Source organism: Tupaia chinensis, unplaced genomic scaffold, assembly GCF_000334495.1.
Source record: "Tupaia chinensis unplaced genomic scaffold, TupChi_1.0 Scaffold000070_1, whole genome shotgun sequence".
NCBI classification, from domain to species: domain Eukaryota; kingdom Metazoa; phylum Chordata; class Mammalia; order Scandentia; family Tupaiidae; genus Tupaia; species Tupaia belangeri.
Genome location: NW_006159530.1, coordinates 5,172,334 through 5,198,260, shown reverse-complemented (window position 1 = coordinate 5,198,260; position 25,927 = coordinate 5,172,334). Strand labels below are relative to the sequence as shown.

The following is a 25,927-nucleotide window of genomic DNA, read 5'->3' as shown; positions in this document are numbered from 1 at the left end:
TTGAGATTTTAAGCATGAATGTACACGTGCCCAGCGTGAGTTTAAGCCACTGGGTCTGGAACTCAAACCATGGTTGACTATGTGGGAGTCCAGTGACATAACCACTCCACCATCTGCTGATTCCCCAAAAATGTTTTTACTCTTAAAATGGAGTCTTGGGCTTGCAGATGTCGTAGTGATTACATCTACATGACTTTCTGCACAGTTCAAGTCTCGGACCCGGTGGCTTGTAAAACATACCAGACATGTGTGCGTGCATGCCCAGGATCCCGAGAAGAAAATGGGGAAGAGAGGATTGTGACGTGGTCATTCCCCTGGGGGGTGATTTTTCATTTTCTCTCTCTCTCTCTCTCTTTCTCTCTCTCTCTCTCTCTCTGGTGAGTATGCATCCATATAGCAAAAACTGAAAAAAAGAACTGAGAAGCAGGACCAGGAGTTGGTGTAATGGTTATGCTGCTGGACTCCCATATAGTTGACCGCAGTTCGAGTCCTGGACAGTGTGACTTAAACTCACACCGGGTGCATGTGCGTGCGTGCCTGAGATCCCGAGAGGAGAATGGAGGAGGAGGGATTGCGGTGTGGCCATCCCCCCGGGGGGTGATTTCTCACTTTCTGTCTTTCTGTCTCTCCCTGTCTTTCTGGCAGTGCACACGCCCTATAGCAAAATAATCTCTCAAAAAAAAAAAAAAAAGCTGAGCAGCACTAGTTTGGGAACATGCGGGGGGTGGAATCCGGGACCTCCCTCACACCCCTGTATTTCGTTCGGGTCTCTTACTAGCGTGGCACCTTTCTTTGTTTTTCACAGATCAAGGGACTTAACAATCTGTTCCTGTCCCAGGTCCTTCTCTGGAAATAAAAAACTTGTTAGTCTTCCAAAAATAACAATTCTTTGTTTTTTCCTTTCTAGATTTGATGGTAGAGTGGTGGCCAAGCTCCCTTTCACACCCCTTTCCTACATCCAAGGGCTGTCTCACCGAAACCTGCTGGGGGATGACACAACAGACTGCTCCTTCATCTTCCTGTACATCCTCTGTACCATGTCGATCCGGCAGGTGAGCGCTCCGCCCGCCACGGGCCGTGTGCGTCCCTCCTTGCTTCCGGACCTCACACTAGGTCTGCTTCTGCAGTACTGGCGAGATTTGCCTTTTGCTGCTCAGAGCTTTTCAGGTGCTCCTTTTGGAACTCTGGCGTAGAATCCTAAAGCTATTTTAAGTGCACACGGGTCTAGCTGGTACCAGGGACGAGAAGCAGTGATAAAACCAGCCTGGTTTGTGCATCGCCCTCTCGGAGCGCTCAGGCTCCTTCATTGCAGACCTCAGCTACCAAGGCAGATGGGTGTGGTCTCCCCATTCACCTCCTCCATGCGCACTGGCATCCTTGGCAGTTCCAGAGCCCAAGGAGTGTGATCATTGAGTTCAGGTCGTCCACGTTGGGGTCAGGGCTGGGTTCTCAGGTTCCCCATAGCCAGCTCGATCACTCCCTGCACTCAGAGCGAAACGAGTGACGGCTCAGAGGGAGGGGTGGAGGTCACGTGGGACCAGGAAAGAGATACAGCGTTTAGTTAGAGGATGCGGTGACTTGATGTGGGGCTCGGAAAGGGAAGGGGGCATGGGAGCTCCTGTGGCTCGGGAACTCTCTACGTTTCTGAACAGCCCGCCTTCAGCAGCCTCGCGGGGGGCGGTCGGCACGTGCAGTAAATAGGAACGTAATTCTTGCAGCGTCGTTCCCTACGTGATTCTGCAGAGCTGTCTTCTCTTCCTCTTGCACATTGTCTGCAGCAGGGATTTTTGGTGGGCCTAGGAAACGGAATGAAGTGGAATTAGAGTTTTCGGCTCACAGAGGGCTTCATGGCCACTTGCTGACTAGTTTTCCCAGCCTATCTGTCATCACTTCCCTGCAAACACAGCATTTGGCCCTTCGGACGTGCCGAGCACTTTCCGGATCGTGCTCGCCCAGGTGCACTTGTTGCTTACGTTTCCCTTCTCTCCGAGTGCCTCCCTTTTATCCTATGAGATGAAATCAGATTTCAAGGCTTCCTCAGATCATTTTCTGGCATTATTGCATTTTTTTAAAAAGAATTATTTATTCATTTGTTTATTTTAATTTGACCAGAGAGAGAGAGACTCAGAGAAAGAGAAAGAGAGAGAAAGCAAGCCACCAGGTCCAGGACTTGAACCATGGTCAGCCATGTGGGAGTATCCAGCGCCTTAACCACCACACCACCTGCTGGGCCCTGCATTTTGAAGGATAGATAAAATAGGAACATGTCTAATGGCAGAAATACCAGAAGACTATTAAGAGTAGTCTAGCAAAAAACCCTTGTGTTACAAACTGTCACGGGAATGAGAGGGATGAAAAGGAGGGGACGAGATTGAGAAATAGATGGAAGGAGAAGCCCGCAGAGCTTAGTGGCTGATTTAATGCGAAGGTGAGACTAAAACGACTCGGAGGTTCCTGATGGATGGCCGGGAGCTTCGCTACAAAGTTGGGAATAGACCCTGTGCTAGAAGACGTGCTGGCTTTGAGGTGTGTGTGGAGCCCTGAGTGAGGCTGTCCACAAGAATGGGGCCCCTGCACAGCCGAGGTGTTTACTAAACCTTTGGAAGTGTCTCTGTGGTGGAGCTAATCCGCAAGTATGAGCCAGCGATAGCGCTCTTTAATTTGATCAGCTCTGGAATTTTAAAACTGTAGCTTGGCTGACATTTTTGTTGTTGTTGTTGTTAATTTGCCATAAGGTACATGAGCGCCCCAGAGAGAGACAGAGTAAGAGAGGGGTAGAAAGCACTTCCCGTGGGGCATGGCCACACCACACTCCCTTCTCTCTTTCTCTGTCCCATCAGATTTTGGGCATGCGTGCTCGCGGACCTGATGTTTGTCAAGTCTCTGGGGCCAGGATTCAAACCATGTGGCCAGCCATCTAGGATCTTTAACCACGAGGCCATGGGCCACCCTTGACACCTAATGAAACAGAACAATGCATACATTTTACTTTATGCAACAAAAATTAATTCTCTATGTGTATATATATATTTTTCCCTTCTATTGCTAGGGGGTGCACGTGCTCTCTAGAGAGAGAAGGAAATAGAGAAAGTGAGAGAGGGAAAGCCATGCGTTGTGTTTATACCACAGCCTGTCAGGCCCTCTACTCCATCCCGTCAGGGTTTAGGGCACACACACAGGAGCGCCCAGCCCGTTTCTCAAGCTGCCAGGGCCAGGATCTGAACAACGTCGCGTGTGGGATCTGGCGCCCTCCGCCCGCTGTGCTGCGAGGCTGGCCAGGAGCAGTCCTCCCGTGGGTCCCTGCAGAGTGTGCTGCCCATGATGCTCACAGGCGGTGCTGCTGCACTGTCCCCATTGCTGCTGCGAGGCCAGCATCTGAGCTGGAGTCGTCTACATGTGCTGGGAACTCTCCCTGAGGAAGCTCAGCTCAGTTACTTCCCAGACTGCGGTAAACATGCCCAGCAGTTGGTTTTACCAGGAATGCAATGTTCGTTTCCAGTGGAGATGGGCAGACATTTTTTTGTAAACGTCTAGCTAGTAAATATTAGGCCCAAAGTAGTAACATGAAAGCAGCCGTAGACGATATAGAAATGAAAGAACATGGCTGCGTTCCAATAAAACTTTATTTACAAGAACAGGCAGTGGGCTAGCTGTGGTTCACTAACGCTTGAGAACCAGTGTGCTGTACATGCTAATAAGTTAGAGTGAGAACATGTGTGGATTCCACGCTGGTACTGCCTCATGAAATGCGTGCCTATTGGGTACAGAGCCGACAAGTGGAAAGGTAGCAAAAGGAAAGGAGTGCGTTTCCAGCCAAGGAGGCACCCTCCTCTTTACCTCTGCTTGTCTAGTCCTGTGCACTGTTGTCAATAAGGGAAAGTACACGAGGGCTGCAGCACTGCACAGCTAGCAGACAACTTCTGCTTGAAGGATTTCTTCTTTGGTACACACTTGTCCCCAAGATCAAGGCTCAGTTCTGACGACTCAATGCAGCGTTCTGAGTGGTGGTCATATTGGACGGGTGATTTCATTACCTACTCTCTAAAACAAGATATTTTATCTACCCAAATCTTAGGGGAAAAATCACTGATATGACCTTTATTAAAGTTTTTATTTATTTATTCTTCTTTATTTTTTAAAATTTGCTATAGGGCACCTAATCTCTACAGAGAGAAACGGAGAGAGGGAAAGTAAGAAAGCTGGCTGTCAGGTCTGGGACTCGAACTGTGGTTGGCCATTGGGAGTCCAGTGCCTTTAACCACCATGCCACCTGTTGGGCCCTGAAATGACTTGTCTTTATACCTTGTGCTTTGCTAATTGCAAATTGTTTTCTGTCTCTGTTAATTCACTGCATTTATGAATTCAAGGATCATCCAGTGTGAAATGTCTTAGTATTTGAAGTGTCACTGTGAAGTATATGTTTCTTGTTTTGCACTAAAATGCAAATAGCCTGCCGTTTCTATAGGTTTTTTGTTGGTTTTATTTGCTTTTTAAGATCTTCGGTTATATGAGAATTCATGTGGATGTGTGCAAAATGAGTTGTCAGAATATGAGACTTTTTGGAACTCAAATGACAAACTATACAGTGATTCTCCATTGAGCAAAGTAACAGGCAAAGAGGCCAGTTGGTTTCAGATACATATTGCAGCGTAAAGTAATTTTAAAAATTTACCGTGGGTGCCTGCACTCACCAGAGAGAGACTAGGCAGGGTTGAGAGAGCTCCGACCCCCAGCTGCCATCCCCCAGAGGGGATGGCCACAGTGCAGTTAATCCCTTCTCCATTCTCCTGTGGAGATTTTAAGCACACACAAGTGTCCAGCATGCTTTTCTTTTCTTTTGTTTTTAGAGATTTTTGCTATAGGGTGTGTGTGCTCTCCAGAGACAAAGAGAAACAAAAAGCAAGAAATCACCCCTCAAGGGTATGGCCACACTGCAACCCCTTGGCCATTCTCCTGGAATTTGGGGCATGCGTGCACGTACCCCCGTGTCAGTTTCAAACCTCTGGACCCAGGATTCAAACCACAGTCAGCCACATGGGAATCCAGCACCTTAACCACTACGCCACCTGCTGGCCCCTCCCAGCACACTTTCCAAGCAGCTGGGCCTGGGACACAGATCACACAGTCAGCCATGTGTGATGCAGCTGCCTTGACCACCACCCCACCAGCTGGCCTGTGTAAAGTAACTTTAAGAGAGGGGAACCAGCAGTTAGTGTAATGGCTATGTCACTGGACTCCCACGTAGTCGACCGCGGTTCGTATCCCGGACCCAGTGGCTTAAAACTCACGCCAGGCGCGTGTGCGTGCGTGCCCAAGATCCCGAGAGGAGAATGGAGGAGAAGGGATTGCGGCGTGACCATCCCCCCTGGGGGGTGATTTCTCGCTTTCTGTCTCTCTCTGTCTGGCGAGCGCACGCGCCCTACAGTGAAAATCTCTCCAACAACAACAACAAAAAAGTGTGATGTGGGGAAGGCAGGTGCGGTGTTGGTTAAGGGCGCTGGACTCACACATGACCAACCGCAGTTCGAGTCCTGGACCTGACAGCTTGCTTTCTCACTCTCCCTCACTCTCTCTCTCTCTCTCTCTCTCTCTCTCACTCTGTCCCTCTCTGGTCAAATGGAAGTAAGTAAGTAAGTAAAGTCAAATAAAATAATTCTTTTAAAAAAGAGAAAGCTCTGGATTGTAAAGCTAAATGACCAATGGGGAGACTAAAATGGCAAAATTTAAACTTGCATCATGATTGGTGATATTCTACCTCATATTACAGCAGTTTCAGTTATTTTTCTCTACTTATTATGTCCTATATACTCTTCCCCCCTTCTCTGTTGCAGTAATAATTTGTCTTTCTGCAGTGTGTAGTACACACCTGAAAAGCATATGCTGAACACACGTAGGTGTCTTACAGGAGGTGGACTCATGGGGGCCAGCAGGTGGCGCAGCAGCTAAGGCGCGGGACTCCCATATGGTCAGCCGCAGTTGGAGTCCCAGAACTGGCGGCCTGAAAATCACACTGGGTACACGTGGGTGCGTGTCCAAGCTTGTGAGGGAGGAAGGAGGATGCTGCATAGCCGTCCCCTCTGGGGAGTGGTGATTTCCTTCTGTCTGTCTCTTTTCTCTCCAGCCAGTACATGCACCCTATGGGGGCGGGGGGACAAAGAATGAAGTACGGACTTACTAACTTGGCAAATATACCATTTTTGTATTCCCAAGAGCAGTGTATGAGATTTGCCGAATTGCCAATTTGATAAGTCAGAATTCTTATCTCATTATTTTAATTTGCATTTGGAATAGCATCTCCCTGTTTTTGAATATTATTTTAGTCTTGGGACCAGCAGTTAGCGCAATGGCTATGTCGCTGGACTCCTATGTAGTCAACTGCGGTTCACGTCCTGGACCCGGTGGCTTAAACCTCACACCGGGGCGCGTGTGCATGCAGGGCCAAGATCCCGAGAGGAGAAGGGATTGTGGCGTGGCCAACCCCTCTGGGGGGTGATTTCTCGCTTTCTGTCTCTATGTCTCTGTCTGTCTGGCGAGCGCACACTCCCTATAGCAAAAACCTTTCCAAAAAAAATATATATATATATAACCCAGTGATTATGAAAATGCTGATGCTATAATGCTATTTTTAAAAGCTGCATATTGTATATATAAAACAATGTTCTATTTTGTAATGTATGTGTGCATGTAACATATATGTACATATACCTGCAAAAAAGAGTGAAAAGAAATGTACTAAAATATTAACCGTATCGTCTGTGAATTTTAAGATTATGTGTGGTTTAAAAATTTAGAATGTTTTTCCATTACAACTATCCTACAATAAGTACATTGTATTTAAAATCAGTAAAAAAAACACATTTTTCAACACTCCATAAGTGTCTTACCTTTTTTCAGAACATTAGCAAAAGTGGTTAAAGTAGTTTTTAATAGGGCCAAGAGGATAAAATTGATTATTTTGTAAACTATGTACTTTACTTCCTTGGCCAGATAACCTAAAATCTGTGGAGATGTCTCTGAAATAAAACCACTGAGAACTGCTGGAAAAGCAATTTGATGGGTCAAACACAAGATGTTCACATAGAAACAGCTCTGGAAACAGGAACTCCTTGGGTAAGTATGAGGCAACCATATAAACAAATAGAAAGATTTTCCTTCAGTGTCTACACTGTCACCTCTCCGGTAGATTCACCCTTGTATGTTGCCACAGGACCCGCTGGGTTCTACAAGGCCTAGAGAACACATGGGGGGCCTCTCCTCTTTCGTGATCGTCATTTTGCTTAATCACTGTAAGACAGCGGTTCTGGCCAAAAGCTGGGGATATTTTTTTAATTAGATTTGTTTTCTAGCCCAAGATAGGATCAGGTTTTTTTTTTTTCTTCACAGATTAAAACATATCCCATATCAACCAAAAATAAATCTGATCATCCCTTTTAGTCTTATTTTCCCCTTGACTTTGTTTACTTCCTTAACATTTAGTAATTAGCTGCCTTGACCTTTGCATTGCACCCATTTCCTCTGGGCGAATTTGTGCCAGCGGAAATGGTAGGCTGGCCAGCTTCCACCCGAGCTGTCAGCTTAGTCCGAGGCAGTAATGGAACTCAAGGGAAAAAAGGAATTTCTTTAACACCTAAAACTAAGGGACTTGGGGACCAGCAGTTGGCGTAATGACTATGTTGCTAGACTCCCATGTAGTTGACCGCGGTTCGAGTCCCAGACCTGGTGGTTTAAACTCATGCCGGGCGCGTGTGCATACATGCCCAAGATCCCGAGAGGAGAATGGAGGAGAAGGGATTGCGGCGTGGCCATCCCCCCTGGGGGTGATTTCTCTCTCTCTCTCTCTTGTTCTCTGTGGCTTTCTGGCAAGTGCATGCATGTGCCCTATAGGAAAAACCTCTCAAAAAATAATAAATAAACAAAGGGACTTGGTTTCTTTTATTATTGCTATTATTATTTTATTTTACTGATTTAGTTTTGCCATAGGGTGCATACGCTTATGGAGGGTAGGAGGGAGGGTGATGAGGACGCACCCCCTCAGGGAGCATCACTACTCCGCAGTTCCTTCTCTTTCATTCCTCGTTCAGGATTTGGGGCACTTATGTACAGGTACCTGGTGTGATTTTCAAGCCACTGGGTCCAGGACTGAAACTGCGGAGTCAGCCGTATGGGATCCAGCTGCCCTGATGTCCACACTACCTGTCGGCCCCTATTATTGTTATTGTTACTATGAGCCAGTGGTGGGCCACATAAATGACGACCTCCTCTACATAAAACGCTCTCAACCTCAGCAAAAACCAAGCAGAGTTCCCTGGTAAGCGGTTAAGGGAAAATGGGTTTAATAGATTTATGTGACTATAGAAGCTATAAACAGAATTCTCTTTTCTTTGAAACTAAAAAGGATTATTGGTTCTGAGGAAAAGTAGAGGAAAGAGTTTATCTTTTGTTCTCTTGTCACCCACATTGTAATGCATAACCGTGTATGTGTGATTATAATATTAAAAAGTATCAGTGAGGGTTTTGTCATGTCTGCTTCTACAAATAGATGAGGGAACTTCTAAAAGCTTGTGGAAAAATAGAATTAAATATGAGTTCATTTTGTTGGAAAAATTTTTGAAATCCATGTAGAATGTGTATTTTCCACGAGCTTTTTTGAAGATCTTGCCGATCACTTGGTTTGGATTTTGGCCCCCACAGCTTGGACAATATGCCAGGCACATGTGCACACGTGCCCCAAGCTCCGACAGGGTAGAGAAGTGGAGGAGGGATTGTGAAGTGACCACACCCCCAGGGGTGCTTTCTCTCTCACCTTTCTGTGAGTACATGTACCCTCAGGTAAAAACAAAACACTTACAGAAGCAGAGTAGAATGGTGGTTGCCAGGGGCTAAGGAAGCAGGGGGCTGTTGTCCAAGGGCACGAGGCCCCAGCTCTGCAGGATGGTCCGTCCTGGCAATGCCACGTGCAGCCCAGCGATGGCTCATCTTGTAGACCTTGGTGTTTGCTAAGAGAGTGGACCTTAAATGTCTCCACTACAAAACAGATGGAAAGTGAGGTGATGGAAATGGTGAGTAGCTTGATTGTGGTGATCGTTTTACAAGTACGTGTATCAGACATCACGTTGTGTATCTTAAATATATGCGATTTCAAGTCGCCAACCTCTGGCGCATGCACCCTCTAGCAAAAAAAAGAAAAAGGAATTTTGATATGCCATTTGTATGTAAAAACTGGTTTTAATTATGTCAGTGTCAGCATATCTTAAAGTAATCACAGCAGTAGAAAGACCAGAGACCAGGACCAGCAGTTAGCGTCATGGCTGTGTCGCTCGACTCCCACGTAGTTGACCGCGGTTCGCATCTTGGACCCGGTGGCTTAAAACTCACGCCAGGCGCGTGTGCGTGCGTGCCCATGATCTTGAGAGGGCAATGGAAGAGAAGGGATTGCGGCGTGGCCATTTCCCATGGGGGGTGATTTCTCGCTTTCTGTCTCTCTGTCTGTCTGTCTGGCGAGTGCATATGCCCTATAGCAAAAACTTCTTTGAAAAAAAAAAAAAAGACCAGAGGCCTGGGCTAGCAGGTGGCATGGAGGTTAAGGCAGCTGGATCCCGCATGGTCAATGGTGCAGTTTGAGTCCTGGATCTGGCACCTTGGGAAAAAGCACACTGGGCACGTGTGTGCTTGCCCCAAATCCCGAGAGGAGGGTGAGAGTGGGGATTGCAGTGTGGGCATCTTGCTGGGGTGACTTCTCACACCTTTCTTCTCTCTCACTGTCTCTCTTCAGCACGTGCATGTGCCCTATAGCGAAACTGAAAAAAATAAAGCCCAGAGGCCTGTTATCTTCTGTACCTGTAGTTAATTTACATCACGGCATTTAGGCATAGGGCTTCATTTGTTAGTACCAGGACAGCTCCTGAGGTGAGTGTTTTTATTTATAGTATTTGACTTGAAACAGGTAGAGAATGGATGTGATTCGGAAAGATAACTTTATTAATTGAGGTGAACAGATTATTCAGGCATCCTCCTTTCTTTTAATTGAGAGAGAGATTTTGCTGTAGGGCGTGTGCACTTGTCAGAGAGACGGAGAGACAGAATGGGAGAGATCACCCCCTGGAGGGATGGCCATGGCATAATCCCTTCTCCTTTATTCTCCTCTTGGAATTTTGGGCACGCATGCACATATACGTGTCATGAGTTTTAAGCTGCTGGGTCCAGGACTCAAACTGTGGTCAACTACGTAAGAGTTCAGCAACTTAACCATTACTCCATCTGCTGGTCTGAGTTCAGCAACTTAACCATTACTCCATCCGCTGGTCCCTTTTTCTTTCTCTCTCACAGAAATATTTATTTAATTTTATTCATTCATTTATTTTAATTTGACCAGAGAGAGACAGGGGAAGTGAGAAAGCAAGCCACCAGGTCCAAGACTTGAACTGTGGTTGGCCATGTGGGAGTGTCCAGCACCTTAACTACCACGCCACCTGCTGACTCCGCTGATCCATTTTTAAAAACTTAATTCATTTATTTCTTCTGTGAGAGGGACAGACACCGCAGCAGGGTCTCCATGCTGCCATCCGCCCCTGGTCTCAGCCTGTGTGGATCACGGGCACGCATGTGTCCCCGCTGTGCTCAGGGAAGTCGAGTGCAATCCTGGGCCCTTTCCCGTGTGGGTCCAGTCGCATTGGCACTGTTTCGGTGCCTGGGGTCCAGGCACTGAAGGCTAATTCCCTGCTATTGCTGAAGATTGATTTCAGTCCAAAATTCCTGATGCTGAAATCACACGGAGGAAAAGCGAAGGTCTGCAGCCTGCGGGATTCCCATTCGAGGGGGAGGATGGACCATGAGCAGTCGTGGCCCGGTGGCCCCTTGGTGTGCGTGTACGTGTGCGTGTGCGCATGCCCGAATGCTGTGAGGAGAGACACTGGAAACATCAGCCTGGGCCGTTAGTCCCATGAGATTAAGCTGTCACGTGACAGGCCCGCTGCGCCGAGGCAGAAGGACGGTAGGCTTGCTGGTTGTCTCAGTGCTCTTGGCGTAGGACGCTGGGCGAGTGGGAGCATGCAGACGTGGGAAGTGTGGTGGGCCCAGGCCCCCCGTCCGCATGTCTCCTAGCGCGTCCGCGTCCGTGGTGAGGAGCCCGCCAGTCTTCATTCATCTGGAATTCCTTTCTCTCACCCTCAGTCCCGAAGGGTAGGCTCACTGGACATAAACTTCTGTGTGGGCTCTTTGGATCTTTTTGCTGTTTCAAATGGCTTCTCACTGTATTCTGGCCACCGTAGTTCGTGATAAGTTCTTGATATCTTTTTTTCCTTTTTCATTTTAGTTTTATTCGGTACTATTACAGAACACGCTGCATAAACCTTCTAGCACGGGGTAGACGACCATGACGGAGTTATTTTTCATCAGCCAGGAGACTGCTTCCTTAATCAATGTTCTCCAACCCCTTTGACACGCAGTGACAGTTAACTCCGGAGATGCGCCGACCTCTTTCCATCTAACCCACTGACGGGTGAAATGGACAGCCCTCTTTTCCTTGCCCCCGTTCGTGAACTTGCGCATGTACGCGGTGGCCAGTCCAGGAATGACCAAGCACACGCCCTTGGTGGCAACTCCAGGGAGAGTCTCAAACCACATCTCGGCACCCTAACCCGGCCTCCAAGCCCCTGCAAGGTGACTGACTGGGCTTCGGCCAAGTTCTTGGTATCCCTGCAGGTCACCTTTCTCGGGCAGCTTTCAGCTTTCATCATCAGGTTTGGCTCTCAAATCGGACTGTTTTGCCTAGATTTTTTTTTTTTTTTTGGGAGAGATTTTCACTATAGGGCGCATGCGCTCGCCAGACAGACAGAGACATTAGAGACAGAAAGCGAGAAATCACCCCCCAGGGGGGATGGTCACGCCGCAATCCCTACTTGAACCGCGGTCGACTACGTGGGAGTCCAGCGACATAGCCATTACGCTAACTGCTGGTTCCCCCTAGATGTTTTTGAGATGGCATTCATCACCTTTGCTCCAAGTCAAGCATTACTAATCAGTCACTAACCATTTCTTTGTAAGGAGCAAACGGAGCATTTTTGAACCAGAGTTACTATTGAAATTTAAAACACTGGCGATATTCATCTAACCCCAAGCCAGCCTTACTTCAGTCAGGACTGTCCAACAGAAAATACCCCGTCAGCCATTTGCGACCTGAGTCCAGGCGGACGCGATCTGGTACTTGTGGCGCGTGTGCAAAGTCACGAGGCATTTCTGTCGTCATAAACAAGGCGGTGGCCAGGCGTTGCTCACCAGTGGCCCTTTTTTGAGATAAACTATGGGCACAGCTCTTCATGACCTCTTAATGGCAGAGAAGGTCATGTTATTCCAGGGACGTGCTTCTGGGGTTTTCCAAACAGGACAACAGTAGATCCTGTCCCCAGGTGACGCCTTCTCCTGTGGCATCTGCGGAAGGGAATCCAGGGACTCACCTGCCCTCCATCCAAACAGACCACGGAGGTTCCACACAGTCTGTGCTTGTCTCCCTTTTCAGCAGTGGCACCGGCACGGTTCTGAACGGAAATCCTGCCTTTCTCAAAGTCAGCTGGTTTTTTTTTTTTTTTTTTTTTTTTTTGTTTTGCTTTTGTTTTTGTTTTTGCTATGGGACATGTGCACTCACCAGAGGCACAGAGAGAGGGAAAGTGAGAAGCCACTCCCAAGGGGGATGGCCACATCGCAGCTTCTCCATTTTCTCCTTGGGATTTTGGGCACTCATGCACACATGACTGGCCTGAGCTCCAGGCCTCCAGATCCAGGACTCAACCTGTGGTCGACCTTGTGGAAGTCCAGTGCCTTAACCACCACACCACCTGCTAGCTCCATCATCACCCATTTTAAATTCTCTTTTCACTCATATTGCAGTTTCCTGCTCAGGAGCTAGATATCCTGCTCTCTCTAGTATTGTATTTTTTAGTTCCAGAATTTTTCCCCTTTTTGTGCCCATTTTCCCCAATTAGCTTCCCTCTGTGTTCATTTATTTGCATATTTTCTTTTGTGTTCTCAGGCATAGTAATTTAGCTAATTTAAAAACCTTGTCTGGGGCCAGCAGGTGGCGTGGTGGTTATGTCACCTGACTCCCACATGGCCAACTGTGGTTTGAGTCTGGGACCGGGGGCACACCAGACATGTGTGCGTGCATGCCCACAGTCTGAGGAGGAGAGTGGAGAAGGGACTGCAGCATTGCCATCCTTCCTGGGGGTGATTTCTCACTTTCCCTCTCACTGTCTCTGTCTCTCTCTCTCCCTGGTGAGCACACGTGCCCTATGATAAACAAACAAAAAAGCCTCAAAGAGAAAACAAAACTAAACAGGGCCAGCAGGTGGCATGGTGGTTAAGGGCGCTGGACTCCCACATGGCTGACTGTGGTTTGAGTCCCAGTCCTAGTGGCTTGCTTTCTCTTTCTCTCTTTCTCTCTCTCTGTCTCTCTCTGGTCAAATTTAAAATGGAAAGAAGGAAGTTAGTTCAATAATTCTTTAAAAACAAAACAAAAACCTTGTCCGAGGCCAGCAGGTGGAATGGTGGGTAAGACATTGGATCTGGCCTAGCAAATGGTGTAATTCTTACATCGCTGGACTCCCTGTAGTCAGCTATGGTACGAACCGAGTCCTGGACCTGGCGGCTTAACTCTCATGCCGGGTGTGTGTGTGTGCATACATGCCCAAAGTCCCTACAGCAGAATGGAGGACAAAGGACTGGGGTGTGCCATCCCTCTTAGGGGACGATTTCTTGCTTTCTGTCCCTCTGTCTCTCTGTCTCTGTCTCTCTCTGTCTCTGAAGTGAGCACAAGCACCTTTAAGGAAAAAGACATTGGATCCAACCTGGCCAACTTTGTTAAATAAATAAAGAATTCTTTTGCTTTTTCTTTTCTTTTCTTTTTTTTTTTTTAAATCCTTGTCTGAAGCCAGCAGGTAGGGTGGTGGTTAGGGCATTGGATCCAGCCTGGCCAACTTTGCAGTTCCTGTCCCAGACCCCCGGGCTTGAAAAACACACTGGGTGTATGTACATACATGCCCCAGACCGTCAGGGGAGAATAGAGAAGGGATTGTGGCACGGCTGTCAGCCCAGGAAGGTGATTTCTCATTCTCCCTCTCTCTCTGTCTCTTTCTAGTGAATGCGGTAAACAAATTTAAAGAAAACTCCCCTCGGGCTGGCCCTCATCCTGTAGTGGTTAAGCGCTATGTGGAGGGAACTGGATCCTACATGCCTGAATGCAGTTTGAATCCCATCCCTGGTAACTTGAAAAACAAGCCCATTACATGTGTTTCTGTGCCCAGGATCCTGATAGGAAGGGGAAATGGAGCAAAGAAGATTGAGGCCCGACCAGGCCCTACGTGGGGTGCTTTTCTCTCTCTCTCTCTCTGGTGTGTTTAAATGCCCTCTGGCATTAAAACAAAACAAGACCTTGCCTGGTGATTTCCACATTCCACATTTGGACCCCATGGGTTGCCTTTATGTTTGGGTCATGTTTTTAATTTTTTTTTTGGAGAGGTTTTAGCTATAGGGCACGTGTGCTCGCCAGACAGACAGAGAGAGACAGACAGAAAGCGAGAAATCACCCCCCAGGGGGGATGGCCATGCCGCAATCCCTTCTCTTCCATTCTCCTCTCGGGATCTTGGGCACACACGCACACGCGCCCGGCGTTGAGTTTTAAGCCACTGGGTCCAGGACTTGAACCGCAGTGGACTACATGGGAGTCCAGCGACATAGCCATTACGCTAACTGCTGGTTCCCTGGGTCATGTTTTTCCATTTCCTCCCACGTGCTAGTAATCCCGTATCTGTACCAAAGTGTGGGTGTAGACTGTAGAGGTTCTGGGTGCGTTGGCTCTTTGCAAGAGTGTTGATGTTGTTTGTTTAAGCAGGCCACTAACTTGGCTCTTAGTCTACTTAGACTGCTGTACCAAAGTAACATAAACTGGGTAGCATGTAAGCAGCTGAATTTGTTGGTCACGGTTCTAGATGTTGGGAAGTCCATGACCGAAGTGCCAGCAGAATCCGTGTCTGGTGCAGGCCTGTTCCCCACTTGGCCCACAGCGCCTTCTCACTGGTCCTCACGTGGCGGGAGGCACAAGGCAATCCTCTGGGACCTCTTTTATCCGGGTACTAGTCCTATTCGTGAGGACAGTAACCGCGTGACCTAGATGCTTCTCAAAGGCCCCATCTTCTTCTTGCTACAATTTTTGTTTAAGGAACTATTTTATTTAACTTTATTATTATTACTATTACTTTCCAGTTTGATCAGACACAAAGAGAGCGAGAGAGAGAGCATGAAAGTGAGAAAGCAAGCCACCAGGTCCAGGACTTGAACCACACTCAGACATGTGGGAGTCCCGTGCCTTTAACCACCACGTCACCTGCCAGCCCCCAAAGGCCCCACCTTCTGATACCACCATCTTGGTAATTAGCATTCAACAATGGATTTAGGGGACACAAGCGTTCAGACCCTAGCAGCACGGAGCTTGTTTCCCTTGTGGGAACAGCAGCTGGCCAGTCAGTTCAGTTATTTTGGCCTCAGCTGGAAGCGGCTGCCTCACACACTCACAGTCTAAGAGTCAAGCCGATTTGGGACAGAGTGTGTGCAGGATGGGACGTCCCTTCTGCTGGGTCTGTTTTCCAGGCTTCATTCCCTCCATCTTCAGCCGCTTTGGTTGCCTGAACCCGGCCAGCTGATTCTTCAGACCACTATGACTGCAGTTTCTTGTGAGTTGTAGACACCCCACACAGTATCAACTGGGCCCTGCCCTCATTACAGAATTTAACAAGTAAAGCACCTTGGGACCAGCAGGTGGTGTGGTGGTTAAGGCGCTGGACTCCCACATGGCTGAGCTGCGGTTCAAGTTCCGGAGCTGGCAGCTTGCTTTTTAACTTTCCCTTTCTCTCTCTCTGGTCAAATTAAAAATAATAATAAATATAAAATTAAATAAACACATCTTTAAAAATATAAAAACATCTTGTTTCTGTACTAAATTAAAATCAACATTACCCGTACAGATTGTCAAAGAAGGGGCTAAACAGGCGGTCAAGGGACATTTTCATTGGAGGAATGGGAGAGGGCAGGTAGGAGTGGGAAGAGAAAGAGATAGTTGGGACCCGCAGGTGCGTGGTGGTTAAGGCGCTGGACACTCCCACATGGCCGACCAGGGTTCAAGTCCTAAATCTAGTGACTTGCTTTCTCATTTCTTCTCTCTCTCACTCTCACCCTCTGTCTCTCTGGTCAAATTTAAAAAAAAAAAAAAAAAAGAATGAATAAATAAGTAATTTTTTTGGAGAGAGGTTTTTTGTTTGTTTGTTTGTTTGTTTGTTTGTTTTTGCTATAGGGCCCATGGGCTCGCCAGACAGATAGACAAGAGACAGAGAGACAGAAAGCAAGAAATCATCCCCCAGGGGGGATGGCCACGCTGCAATCCCTTCTCCATTCTCCTCTCTGGATCTTGGGCACGCACGCACACTCGCCCGGCATGAGTTTTAAGCCACCGGGTCCAGGACGAGAACCGCAGTCGACTACATGGGAGTCCAGCGATATAGCCATTACGCTAACTGCTGGTCCCCCAAAATAAGTAATTATTTAAAAAAAAAAAAAAGAAGAAAGAGATTGTTGCTTGATCCCACCCTTCCCCCCAGCAGATAAGGCCTTCATTACAAAGGAGGCCTTTGGTCACTCTGAGACAGAAAATACTCCTTAGGCATTACAAATGAAGTGGCATTACTCTAGTGCAAATTAAGCTATTTGCATATCTTTGCAAGGGATGTTTCATAGAGGTTTGTGGTGTCATTTATAGCAACAGACATACTCTACTGAAGAACATTGAAACCACAGAGGACAGGATGGTGACTCCTTGAAGGCCGTTGGTGAGAAAAGAGGGATCAAAAAAGAAGGACCCATGGGACATCAGATGGTGCAATAGTTATGTCCCTGGACTCCCACATGGTCGACCACAGTTTGAGTCCCCGACCTGGTGGCTCCAAACTCAATGTGGGCACGTGTGCATGTGCCCAAAATCCCAAGAGGAGACTGGAGGAGAAGGGATTGCAGTGTGGCCATCTCCCCTGGGCATGATTTCTCACATTCTGTCTCTGTCTCTCTGGTGGGCGATAGCAAAAATCTCTGTAAAAAGAAAAAGAAAAAAAAGAAGGATCCAGCAGAAGACTTCAGGTTTCCAACTCTGTTTTTTTGTTTCCCATATTGGATAGTCTCCTGAGATTTTGTTTAAATAACTTACTCTGTAGCTCAAAGGATTTGAAAACCATTAATCAGCTTCTTTTTTTTCTTTTTTTAAAGTAAAGATATTGTTAATTTGGTAAACTAGAAAGATTGTTATTTCTTTGCCTGGTTTTTGTTAACTGGATTCTAACTTTTCTGACCTAAGCCAATAATATTTCAGTTATACCAAGACTGCGCTGTCATTTTCCCCAGTGGGTATTTCATCGGTCTGTCATTACCATGCGTAGTTCATGCAGGTATTACCCACGAGCCCCGAACATGTTGAGAGGGCCATTCTAAGAGACTGGGTTTGATACACAGCTTTGTTGCCATAGTGAAGATTATGTTATGGGAGCTGATGAGAATTAGCAAAAGCTGCTTCCCAGATGCTGGAGAAGCTGACAGCGAATTGAAGATTTACATGGCTGGGTTATTTTAGTAAATGACTAAGCAATATCGGGCCCTTGGAAAATGATGCATTTTTGCATAGAAAAACAGAAAAATACTTTACAGGTTTTCAACAACTCAATAAAATTTATTTCCAGTGACCGAGGGCTTCCCAAAATACCCAGTTAGCAATCACCAGCTTCCTCTTCTTGATCACAGGCTCTTACCCTTCACTGAGAGGAAGGGACGTAGATCCTGTGGGGGTGTTTCTTTGGGTTTCCTGCCAAGAGAAGGCGCGATTACGGGAAAGCGTCTGTCCTTTGCTCCCTTCTGACATACAGCCCTGAGTTGTTACCTTCTTACTCAGGATTGGACGGAGAATCAAAATAGCTCTTTTATATTTTTCCAAAAGCCTATTGTATCTTTGTATATTTTGCATTTGTGTTTTTTCCCCATACTATCTTTATTGTATATAAAAAATGCTATTTTAAAAATTATTTTAATTTTTTTTTTAATAATTTTGCTATGGGTCACGTGTGCTCACCATCTATCTTTATTGTATGTAAAAAATGCTATTTTAAAAATTATTATTATTTTTTTTTGATAATTTTGCTATGGGTCACGTGTGCTCACCAGAGAGAGACAGAGAGAAAAAAGGAGACTGCCAGGTCCAGGGCTTGAACCACAGTTGCCCATTTGGGGAGTCCAGCTCCTTAACCACCACGCCACCTGCTAGCTCCCCAAAACACCCGTGTTTTAGCAAAATTCATTATGTCTACATTAAGTTTTCCTAATTATAAAAGGCTCAAAAAAGTGACCCTAAGGAGGAGAACTGAGAGCAGTCTGTCGAGTGTGGACAAGGCGACTGAAAGCTGCAAAGGCGACAACCCATGCTCCGTTTCTGCCCCGCAGTGAGGCTCGGAGTGTTGCGTTCCGTCCTGACAGGGTGCCCTCTTCCCCGTGCCTGCACACAAGGGCAGTCGTAGTGCCCGATACTTGGAGTCTGCAAACTCGAAGGTACCTAGAAGTGTAGGGTGGTATAGGATGCAGACACTGCAGGAATGAAACAGACTAGACTTTCACTGAAGGATCAGATCACAGACCTAATTGCAGAGCACTCGTATTAACATACGAATAGCTGAGTAATGCAACATTGACACATTCAGCTTAGGGTTCCCAAAGGCGGAAGGGAGCACAGAGCTGCCTGGGTTTCCCTGAGCCTTGGCTGCTGCGGCGTCTGGGCCTTGACCAGGCTGACTCCATCTAGAACACCGCACACCCCTCTGTGTTTTGAGTTAGTGACTCAAACTGTTGACACTCTGCCCATTAGCGTCTTATTCTTCAAAATATTTTTATTTGTCTTCCAGTTATGTTCTTTAAATCACAGTAAACCTGTCATTTAAAGGGCTTCAGAGAGTTTTGCATTGTCTTTCGACCTTTTCTAAAATGATAAGGACCCCTGTATTTTTGGTCTAGGGTGTACTGCTGTATTAATGCACTGGGCAAATGTGTTTATCATAGCGATATCTGTAATGCTTTATTTCAAATCTATCTTTTTTTTTTTTTTTCATTATAGGGCGCGTGCGCTCGCCAGACAGACAGAGAGAAACATAGAGACAGAAAGCGAGAAATCACCCCCCAGGGAGGATGGTCACGCCGCAATCCCTTCTCCTCCATTCTCCTCCCGGGATCTTGGGCACGCACGCACACGCGCCCGGCGTGAGTTTTAAGCCACCGGGTCCGGGACGCGAACCGCGGTCGACTACGTGGGAGTCCAGCGACATAGCCATTACGCTAACTGCTGGTTCCCTCAAATCTATCTTTAGAATTGCTTTTCATAACGCTTAGTGTAGTGCTAAATCGGTGTCAGCAAATACTGGTTAAGTAGAAGGACTTAGAATTGGTGACATCATCACTCGGTCTTACTGTTTTCTGCAGTGGGTTTTTAGAGGTGAGCATGATGGAGTGTTTTTTCTTTTTGTTGTTTTGCCAGAGATAATGTGCAGTCATGAGAGAGAGGCAGAGAGGACAGAGAGAGAATAAGAAGGCACCCTCCACAGGGAACGGTCCCACCACAGTCTCTTTCCTGCCATTTCTGCCGCCCTTTGGGATTTGGGGCACACATGCACGCATGGCCAGCATGTTTCAAGGTGTCCGGTCCAGGGCGAGAACTGTGCATTTGGCCACGTGGGATCCAGCCACCTTAACCATTATCCCACAGGCTGGCCAGGAACTGTTTTTATTTTAAAAGTGATATGAACTCAGATCATTCTCCACCTTTACTAAAGAAAAATCCTCTATTAATGATTTTTTATTCTTTGGAGAGGTTTTTGCTATAGGGCATGTGCGCTCACCAGAAAGACAGAGAGAGACAGAGAGACAGAAAGCGAGAAATCACCCCCCAGGGGGGATGGCCATGCCGCAATCCCTTCTCCTCCATTCTCCTCTCGGGACCTTGGGTGTGCATGTACACACGCGGCATAAGGTTTAAGCCACCAGGTCCAGAACTTGAGCAGCAGTCGACTACGTGGGAGTCCAGCGACATAGCCATTACGCTAACTGCTGGTCCCAATGATTTTTTTTTTTTTTTTAAAGAGAGATTTTTGCTATTGGGCGCTTGTGCTCGCTGGAGAGACAGAAGGTGAGAACTCACCCCTGGGGGATGGCCACACAGCACTCCCTTCCCTTCCATTCTCCTCTCGGGACCTTGGGTGTGCATGTACACACGCGGCATAAGGTTTAAGTCCCGGCCCACCCAGCTGCCGTCATCTGTAGGAGTCCAGAGACTTAACCATTGCGCTCTGCTGGTCCCAGTGATTGATTTCTCTTTTTAACCTGTTTTCAGATTTCTTCTTAAAGCATGAGCTGTGGCATTGAGAAATAATATGTATTACAATATTCGTGGCGTTTAACTGAGCTCTTAAAATTGGGTTGTGCGTATTTGAACATTCCACTGCGTTCTGACGGAGTGTTAGCTCAGAAATCCCCACACTCGTATCTAGCAGTCGTCAGTCTTTACGTGGAAGGCTGCGGGAACACACGCTCAGAGCAGCTACTCCACCACCGGGAGGTGTTCCTGTGGCGCCTCCCTCGCATCCAGTGGGTCCTCGGTTACTGTGGTAGGAGCAGCCCGATATGGCAGGTCTGCCCGCCCCGGGGTGGGGCTCGTTCTGGAGACCCGAACGTCACAGAAAGTACAGGGCGAGAGCCGCCAGGCTGAGTCACAGCCCGTGGTTCCCTGTCCAGCTCTGCTCTCCGTTTGCCTGAGTCGTTTCAGGCGAGCCATCTTTCCAAGTTTATATTCCTCAAATACGAAATGAAGGAATTAAACAAGAATAATGAATTTTCTAAGGTTCTCCCCTCTTCTGAAATGCCAGGAGGGCACTGTACAGTATTGGAGCCACGGGGTTGGGAAGGCCTGGGGTTCGGATCCAGGTTGGCCTGAACACAGCAGGCATGCTGCGAGCTTGTCTGGCAAGAGGGCGTGGCGGGAAGAGCACAGCGTAGGGGACCCTGCTGCGCCCTCTCTCTCATAAAAGAGAGAAGGAGGTATTATTAACATTGTTGTTTTTTAAATGTGTTCTAGGGCACGTGTGCTCACTAGAGAGTGACAGAGAGGGAGAAAGTGAGAAAGCAAGCCGCCAGGTCAGGGACTCAACCCAGAGCTAGCCATGTGGGAGTCGAGCACCTTGGCCACTATGCCACCAGCTGGCCCTGTAAACACTTAAGAAGCTGTTATTGTGAGAACTAGTAAGTTTGGAAAAACTGAATAAAGGTCAGTTTCTAAAAATAATATTGTTGCATTAGTGAGGTAACTGAAAAAGTTGGGGGACGCTAAAAATCTAGGGAAATTCTGAACGCAGATTGTTTTGCAGATCTTCTAAGTTATTTCACTGCTTTCAAGAAATTGTCACCGACAGTTGTAGACAGTATGATAATGACTAAATCCAGCCAGGAGACCCATACTCAGAGAAAAGGCCCTGCTTCAAGAAATAGCTTACACAGCAGATGCTTCGTGGTCAGAGGTTCTCTCATTTTATGATTCTCCACTGGAAACACTCAGCATCTTTGATTAGTAGATCAAGGTCCCATTACATGAAGAGGTCTTTGTTCTGTGGTCTCCACTCCATTGCAATTACTTTTTTTTTTTTTTGAGAGGTTTTTGCTATAGGGTGTGTGTGCTCGCCAGAGAGACAGAGAGATAGAAAGCGAGAAATCATCCCCCAGGAGGGTGGCCACGCTGCAATCCCTTCTCCTCCACTCTCCTCTCAGGATCTTGGGCATGCACACACACGTGCCCAGCGTGAGTTCAAGCCACCGGGTCTGGGACTCGAACTGTGGTCGACTACATGGGAGTTCAGCAACATAGCCATTATGCTAACTGCTGGTCCCCCATTGCAATTACTTTTAAAAATAGAAATGGCTGGGGCCAGCAAGTGGCAAGGTGGTTAAGGCTGCTGGACTCCCACATGGCCGAGCACGGTTCGAGTCCTGGACTTGGGGGCTTGCTTTCTTACTTTCCCTCTCTCTCTCTTTCTCTCTCACTCTGACCCTCTCTGGTCAAATTAAAATAAATAAATAAAACAAATAATTTTTTTTTCCTTTTTTTGGAGAGGTTTTTTTTTGCTATAGGGCACGTGCGCTCGCCAGACAGACAGAGAGAGACAAAGAGACAGAAAGCGAGAAATCACTCCCTAGGGGGGGAGGCCATGCTGCAATCCCTTCTCCTCCATTCTCCTCTCGGGATCTTGGGCGTGCACGCACACGCGCCCGGCGTGAGTTTAAGCCACCGGGTCCGAGACTCGAACCACGGTCGACTATGTGGGAGTCCAGCGACATAGCCATTACGCCAACTGCTGGTCCCCAAATAAATTTTTTTTAAAAAGTAGAAATGGCCAGTAGGTGACGGGGAGGTTAGGTTAAGGCATTGGTCCCACATGGCCAGCTTCATGGTTGAGCCCTGGACCTTGTGTACTGAGAAACACACTGGGTAGTGCGTGCATGCCCAAAATCCCAAGAGGAGAGTGAAGAAGGGCCATCCCCCTGGGGAGTGATCTCTCACTTTTTCGGTCTCTCTTCTCTTACTGACCTTGTAGCACAAACTAAAAATGATAGTGAAATAGCAACAGTAACAACGTCCCGCTGAAGGTCGTGGTGGTGGTTCACACACTCCAGCATGTCTCATATTAAACCTGATTCTCATGTCCTCTTCACAGAATATCCAGAAGATTCTCGGCCTCGCCCCTTCACGCGCTGCCACCAAGCAGGCAGGTGGATTTCTTGGCCCGCCACCTCCTTCTGGGAAGTTCTCCTGAACTCAAGCAAGACCCTTTCATTCCTGCCATGCTTTCGAGACCTGCACGTTAGATTGGCACCATTTTGTAGCAGGAGGCCTAGGCAGCCTTAGCACTTAGGCTGCTTCTAATTCTGAGATTCAGAGTTTTCTCGGCTTCTCAGACAGAGCAGAATGACAGTAACACCTGAGCACTATGAGTATTTCCAGTCACAGTTGATTTTTTTAAATAAGTAGCTTGATTAATTAAGGTCAGGTGATGTTTATGTGATGAGAAACGAATGGCATCTCTCTGGTTTTGCTTTCACAAATTATTTCCATGGGGCTGACTCCTGGGGCTGCGTGTATGCCAGGTGACCTTGCAAGGTGGCCCCCCGTGAGCAGGTAGAGACCTAGAAGAACCATTTCATTTGTCTAACTCTTAATTGCAACTATTTATGTTTTTTTTTTTTTTTAAGCTAAGTATATGACTTAAGATCAATAAAGATGCCAAATTTTTAGCTATTTCAACAACAAGGAGAGATCTGTGTCTTTTGTGTGTGTGTTTCTAGATACATTTTTGGTAATCTGAACATCAAGGTAAGCACTGGCCAGGAAGAGCTAAAATAAAAGGTTTTCGTGTATGTTTTACCATATTTGCCTTATGCTCAAAATATCAGGTTGTCCTAGTGCAGGAGTTGGAAAGCAAGAATGGAGAGGAAAGGAATGACTGGTGGCAGTTTAAAGATGAGAGTCCGTGGGCCAGCAGATGGCATAGCAGTTATGTTGCTGGACTCCACTCGGCCAGCTGCAGTTCAAGTCCTGGACCCAGTGGCTTGAAACTCATGCTGGGCACGTGTGCATACTTGCCCAGGATCCCAGAGGAGAATGAATGAGAAGGGATTGTGGTGTGGCTATCCCCTCTGGAGGGCAGTTTCCCATTTTCCCTTTTCCTGTCTCTGTCTCTGGTGAACGTACATGCCCTAAGACAAAAACCTCTTTTTTAGGCTCTTGGGGCCAGCAGGTAGCATGGTGCTTAAGGTGCTAGATTCCCACATGGCCAACCACAGTTCAAGTCCTAGACCTGGAGGTTTGAAAATCACACCAGGCTTGTGTTTGAGTGCTCCAAATCCCAAGGTAAGAATGGAGGAGAAGGAAAGAGTAGGGATTACGGCGTGGCCGTGCCCCCTGGGGGTGGGGATGGCTTCTCATTTTCCCTCTCTGGCAAGCACAGGTGTCCTATGGCAAAAAAAGAAAAATAAAAAAAAAAAACCTGAAAAGGAGAGAGAGGCTCAGTAGCTCCCTCAGCACCCACAGCTGCTGAGGACAGTCAGATTTCAGCCGGGCAGGGGAGAGCCCTGGAGTCCAGGCTCCCAGCCTGCTTATAGAGGCGTGGTGGTTCTCTTCCCATCACTCCCTCCTCTCCTCACCTAGAGCAGGTAGCCTTGCAATGGCTGCACTTTTTTTTCTTGTTTTTGTTTGTTTGTTTGTTTTTCTCTTTCTTTCTTGGTTTTGTTTTTGTTTGCTTGTTTGTTTGTTTTTTGTTTTTTGCCATAGGGCATGAGTGCTTGCCAGAGACAGAGAGAAAGAAAAGTGAGAAATCAACTCCCAAGGAGATAGCCATGCCATCATCCTTCTCCATTCTCCATTCTCCTGTTGGGATTTTAGGAACACACACACACCCACAAACATATCTGACATGATTTTCCTTTTCTTTTTTGCTTAAGGTTTTTGCCATAGGGCATGTGTGCTTGTCACTGAGAGACAGAGACAGTGAGAGGAAAACTCCCCCAAGGATGGCCACATCACCATCCCTCCCCATTCTCCCAGGATGTTAGTGCAGTGCACTCACCTGCCATGATTTTCAAACCAGCAGGTTCAGGACTTGGGCCACGGTTGACCCGTTAGTTACCCAGTGCCTTAACCCTCACATTACCTGCTGACCCCGTGTTTGTTTCTTTTTCTTGTTTTTCAAGAGAGGTTTTTGCTATAGGGCAGGTGTGCCCGCCAGAGAGAAAGAGACAGACAGAAAGTGAGAAATCATCCCCCTGGGGGATAGCCATACAGCAATCCCTTCTCTATTCTCCTCTTGGGACTTTGAGCATGTACGCACACACACCTGATGTGAGTTTTAAGGCACCTGGTCCAGGACTCGAACCGTGGTCGTCTAAGTGGGAGTCCAGTGACATAACAGTTACGCCATCTGCTGGTCCCTTGTTTCTTCTTTAAATGATGGTGTGTGTGCGTGGCACACGAGAGAGCTCCCCTTGACAAAGTCCTGTCATACTGTGATGCCCCTTCCACTGCCCTCCAGCTCAAGATCTTGAGTGCCGTGTGCTGCCCAGCACGATTACACGGTCAGCTTGTGGCTTCCAGCACTGCGGCCTGTATGCTGTAGTTCATGCCTCTAGGCTGGGCCAGCTGGGCCTTTTTTTGTTTTTAAATTCCTGATTATGTGTGTGTGTGTGTGTGCATGAGAGAGCAAGTGAGAGAGGGAGAGAAGCACCACCGGTCTCAGTCGTGCCACACTCCCCTGCCGAGTTCCTGGACACATGGATGCAACCAGTGCGTTTTGAGACTTACTAGACCAGGGACTCAAACTGTGGTCGGCATGTGGTATCCAGCTCCACAGTCCACACTGCAACTGCCACGGAGGCTGGGTCAGCCTTTGATCTTGTCTTCTCAAGGCACTCAGTGTGGGTAGGAACACAGCAGGAGCTCAATAAAAGCACATGAAACGGGGCCAGCAGGTGGCACAGTGGTTAAAGGCACTGGTTTCCCACCTGGTTGACCATAGTTCAAGTCCTGGACCTGGCAGGTTGCTTTCACTTTCCCTTTGTCTCTCTCTCTCTCTCTGTGGCTTTGGTCAAATTAAAAAATAATAATAAAATAACAAATGGAAGTAAATAAATAAGTAATTTTTAAAAAGGTACATGAAGCAGAACAGAGATTGCTATTTTGAGTTTATTTCGCTGAAAGGATATTTGATAATGGTTGGTGAGTTAGTGGTCTCTTCTCCAAGTCATTGACTTCTTCAGGCAAATAAT

The 25,927-nt window shown here is 47.3% G+C and overlaps 1 protein-coding gene and 1 pseudogene across 1 annotated transcript in view; one reads left to right on the top strand and one right to left on the bottom strand.

The window, feature by feature from the left end:
* Nucleotides 1–23,414, top strand: part of TMCO1 (transmembrane and coiled-coil domains 1) — a gene marked incomplete at its 5' end in the record, with an annotated part of 55,288 nt that extends 31,874 nt beyond the window's left edge. Inside the window, 2 exon segments of the mRNA XM_006142258.2 lie at nt 908–1,052; nt 22,825–23,414. Coding sequence (XP_006142320.2) covers nt 908–1,052; nt 22,825–22,923 — 244 coding nt within the window.
* LOC106733696 (NADH dehydrogenase [ubiquinone] 1 alpha subcomplex subunit 1-like) lies at nt 10,538–11,764 on the bottom strand (annotated as a pseudogene).
* Nucleotides 23,415–25,927: the final 2,513 nt, after the last annotated feature.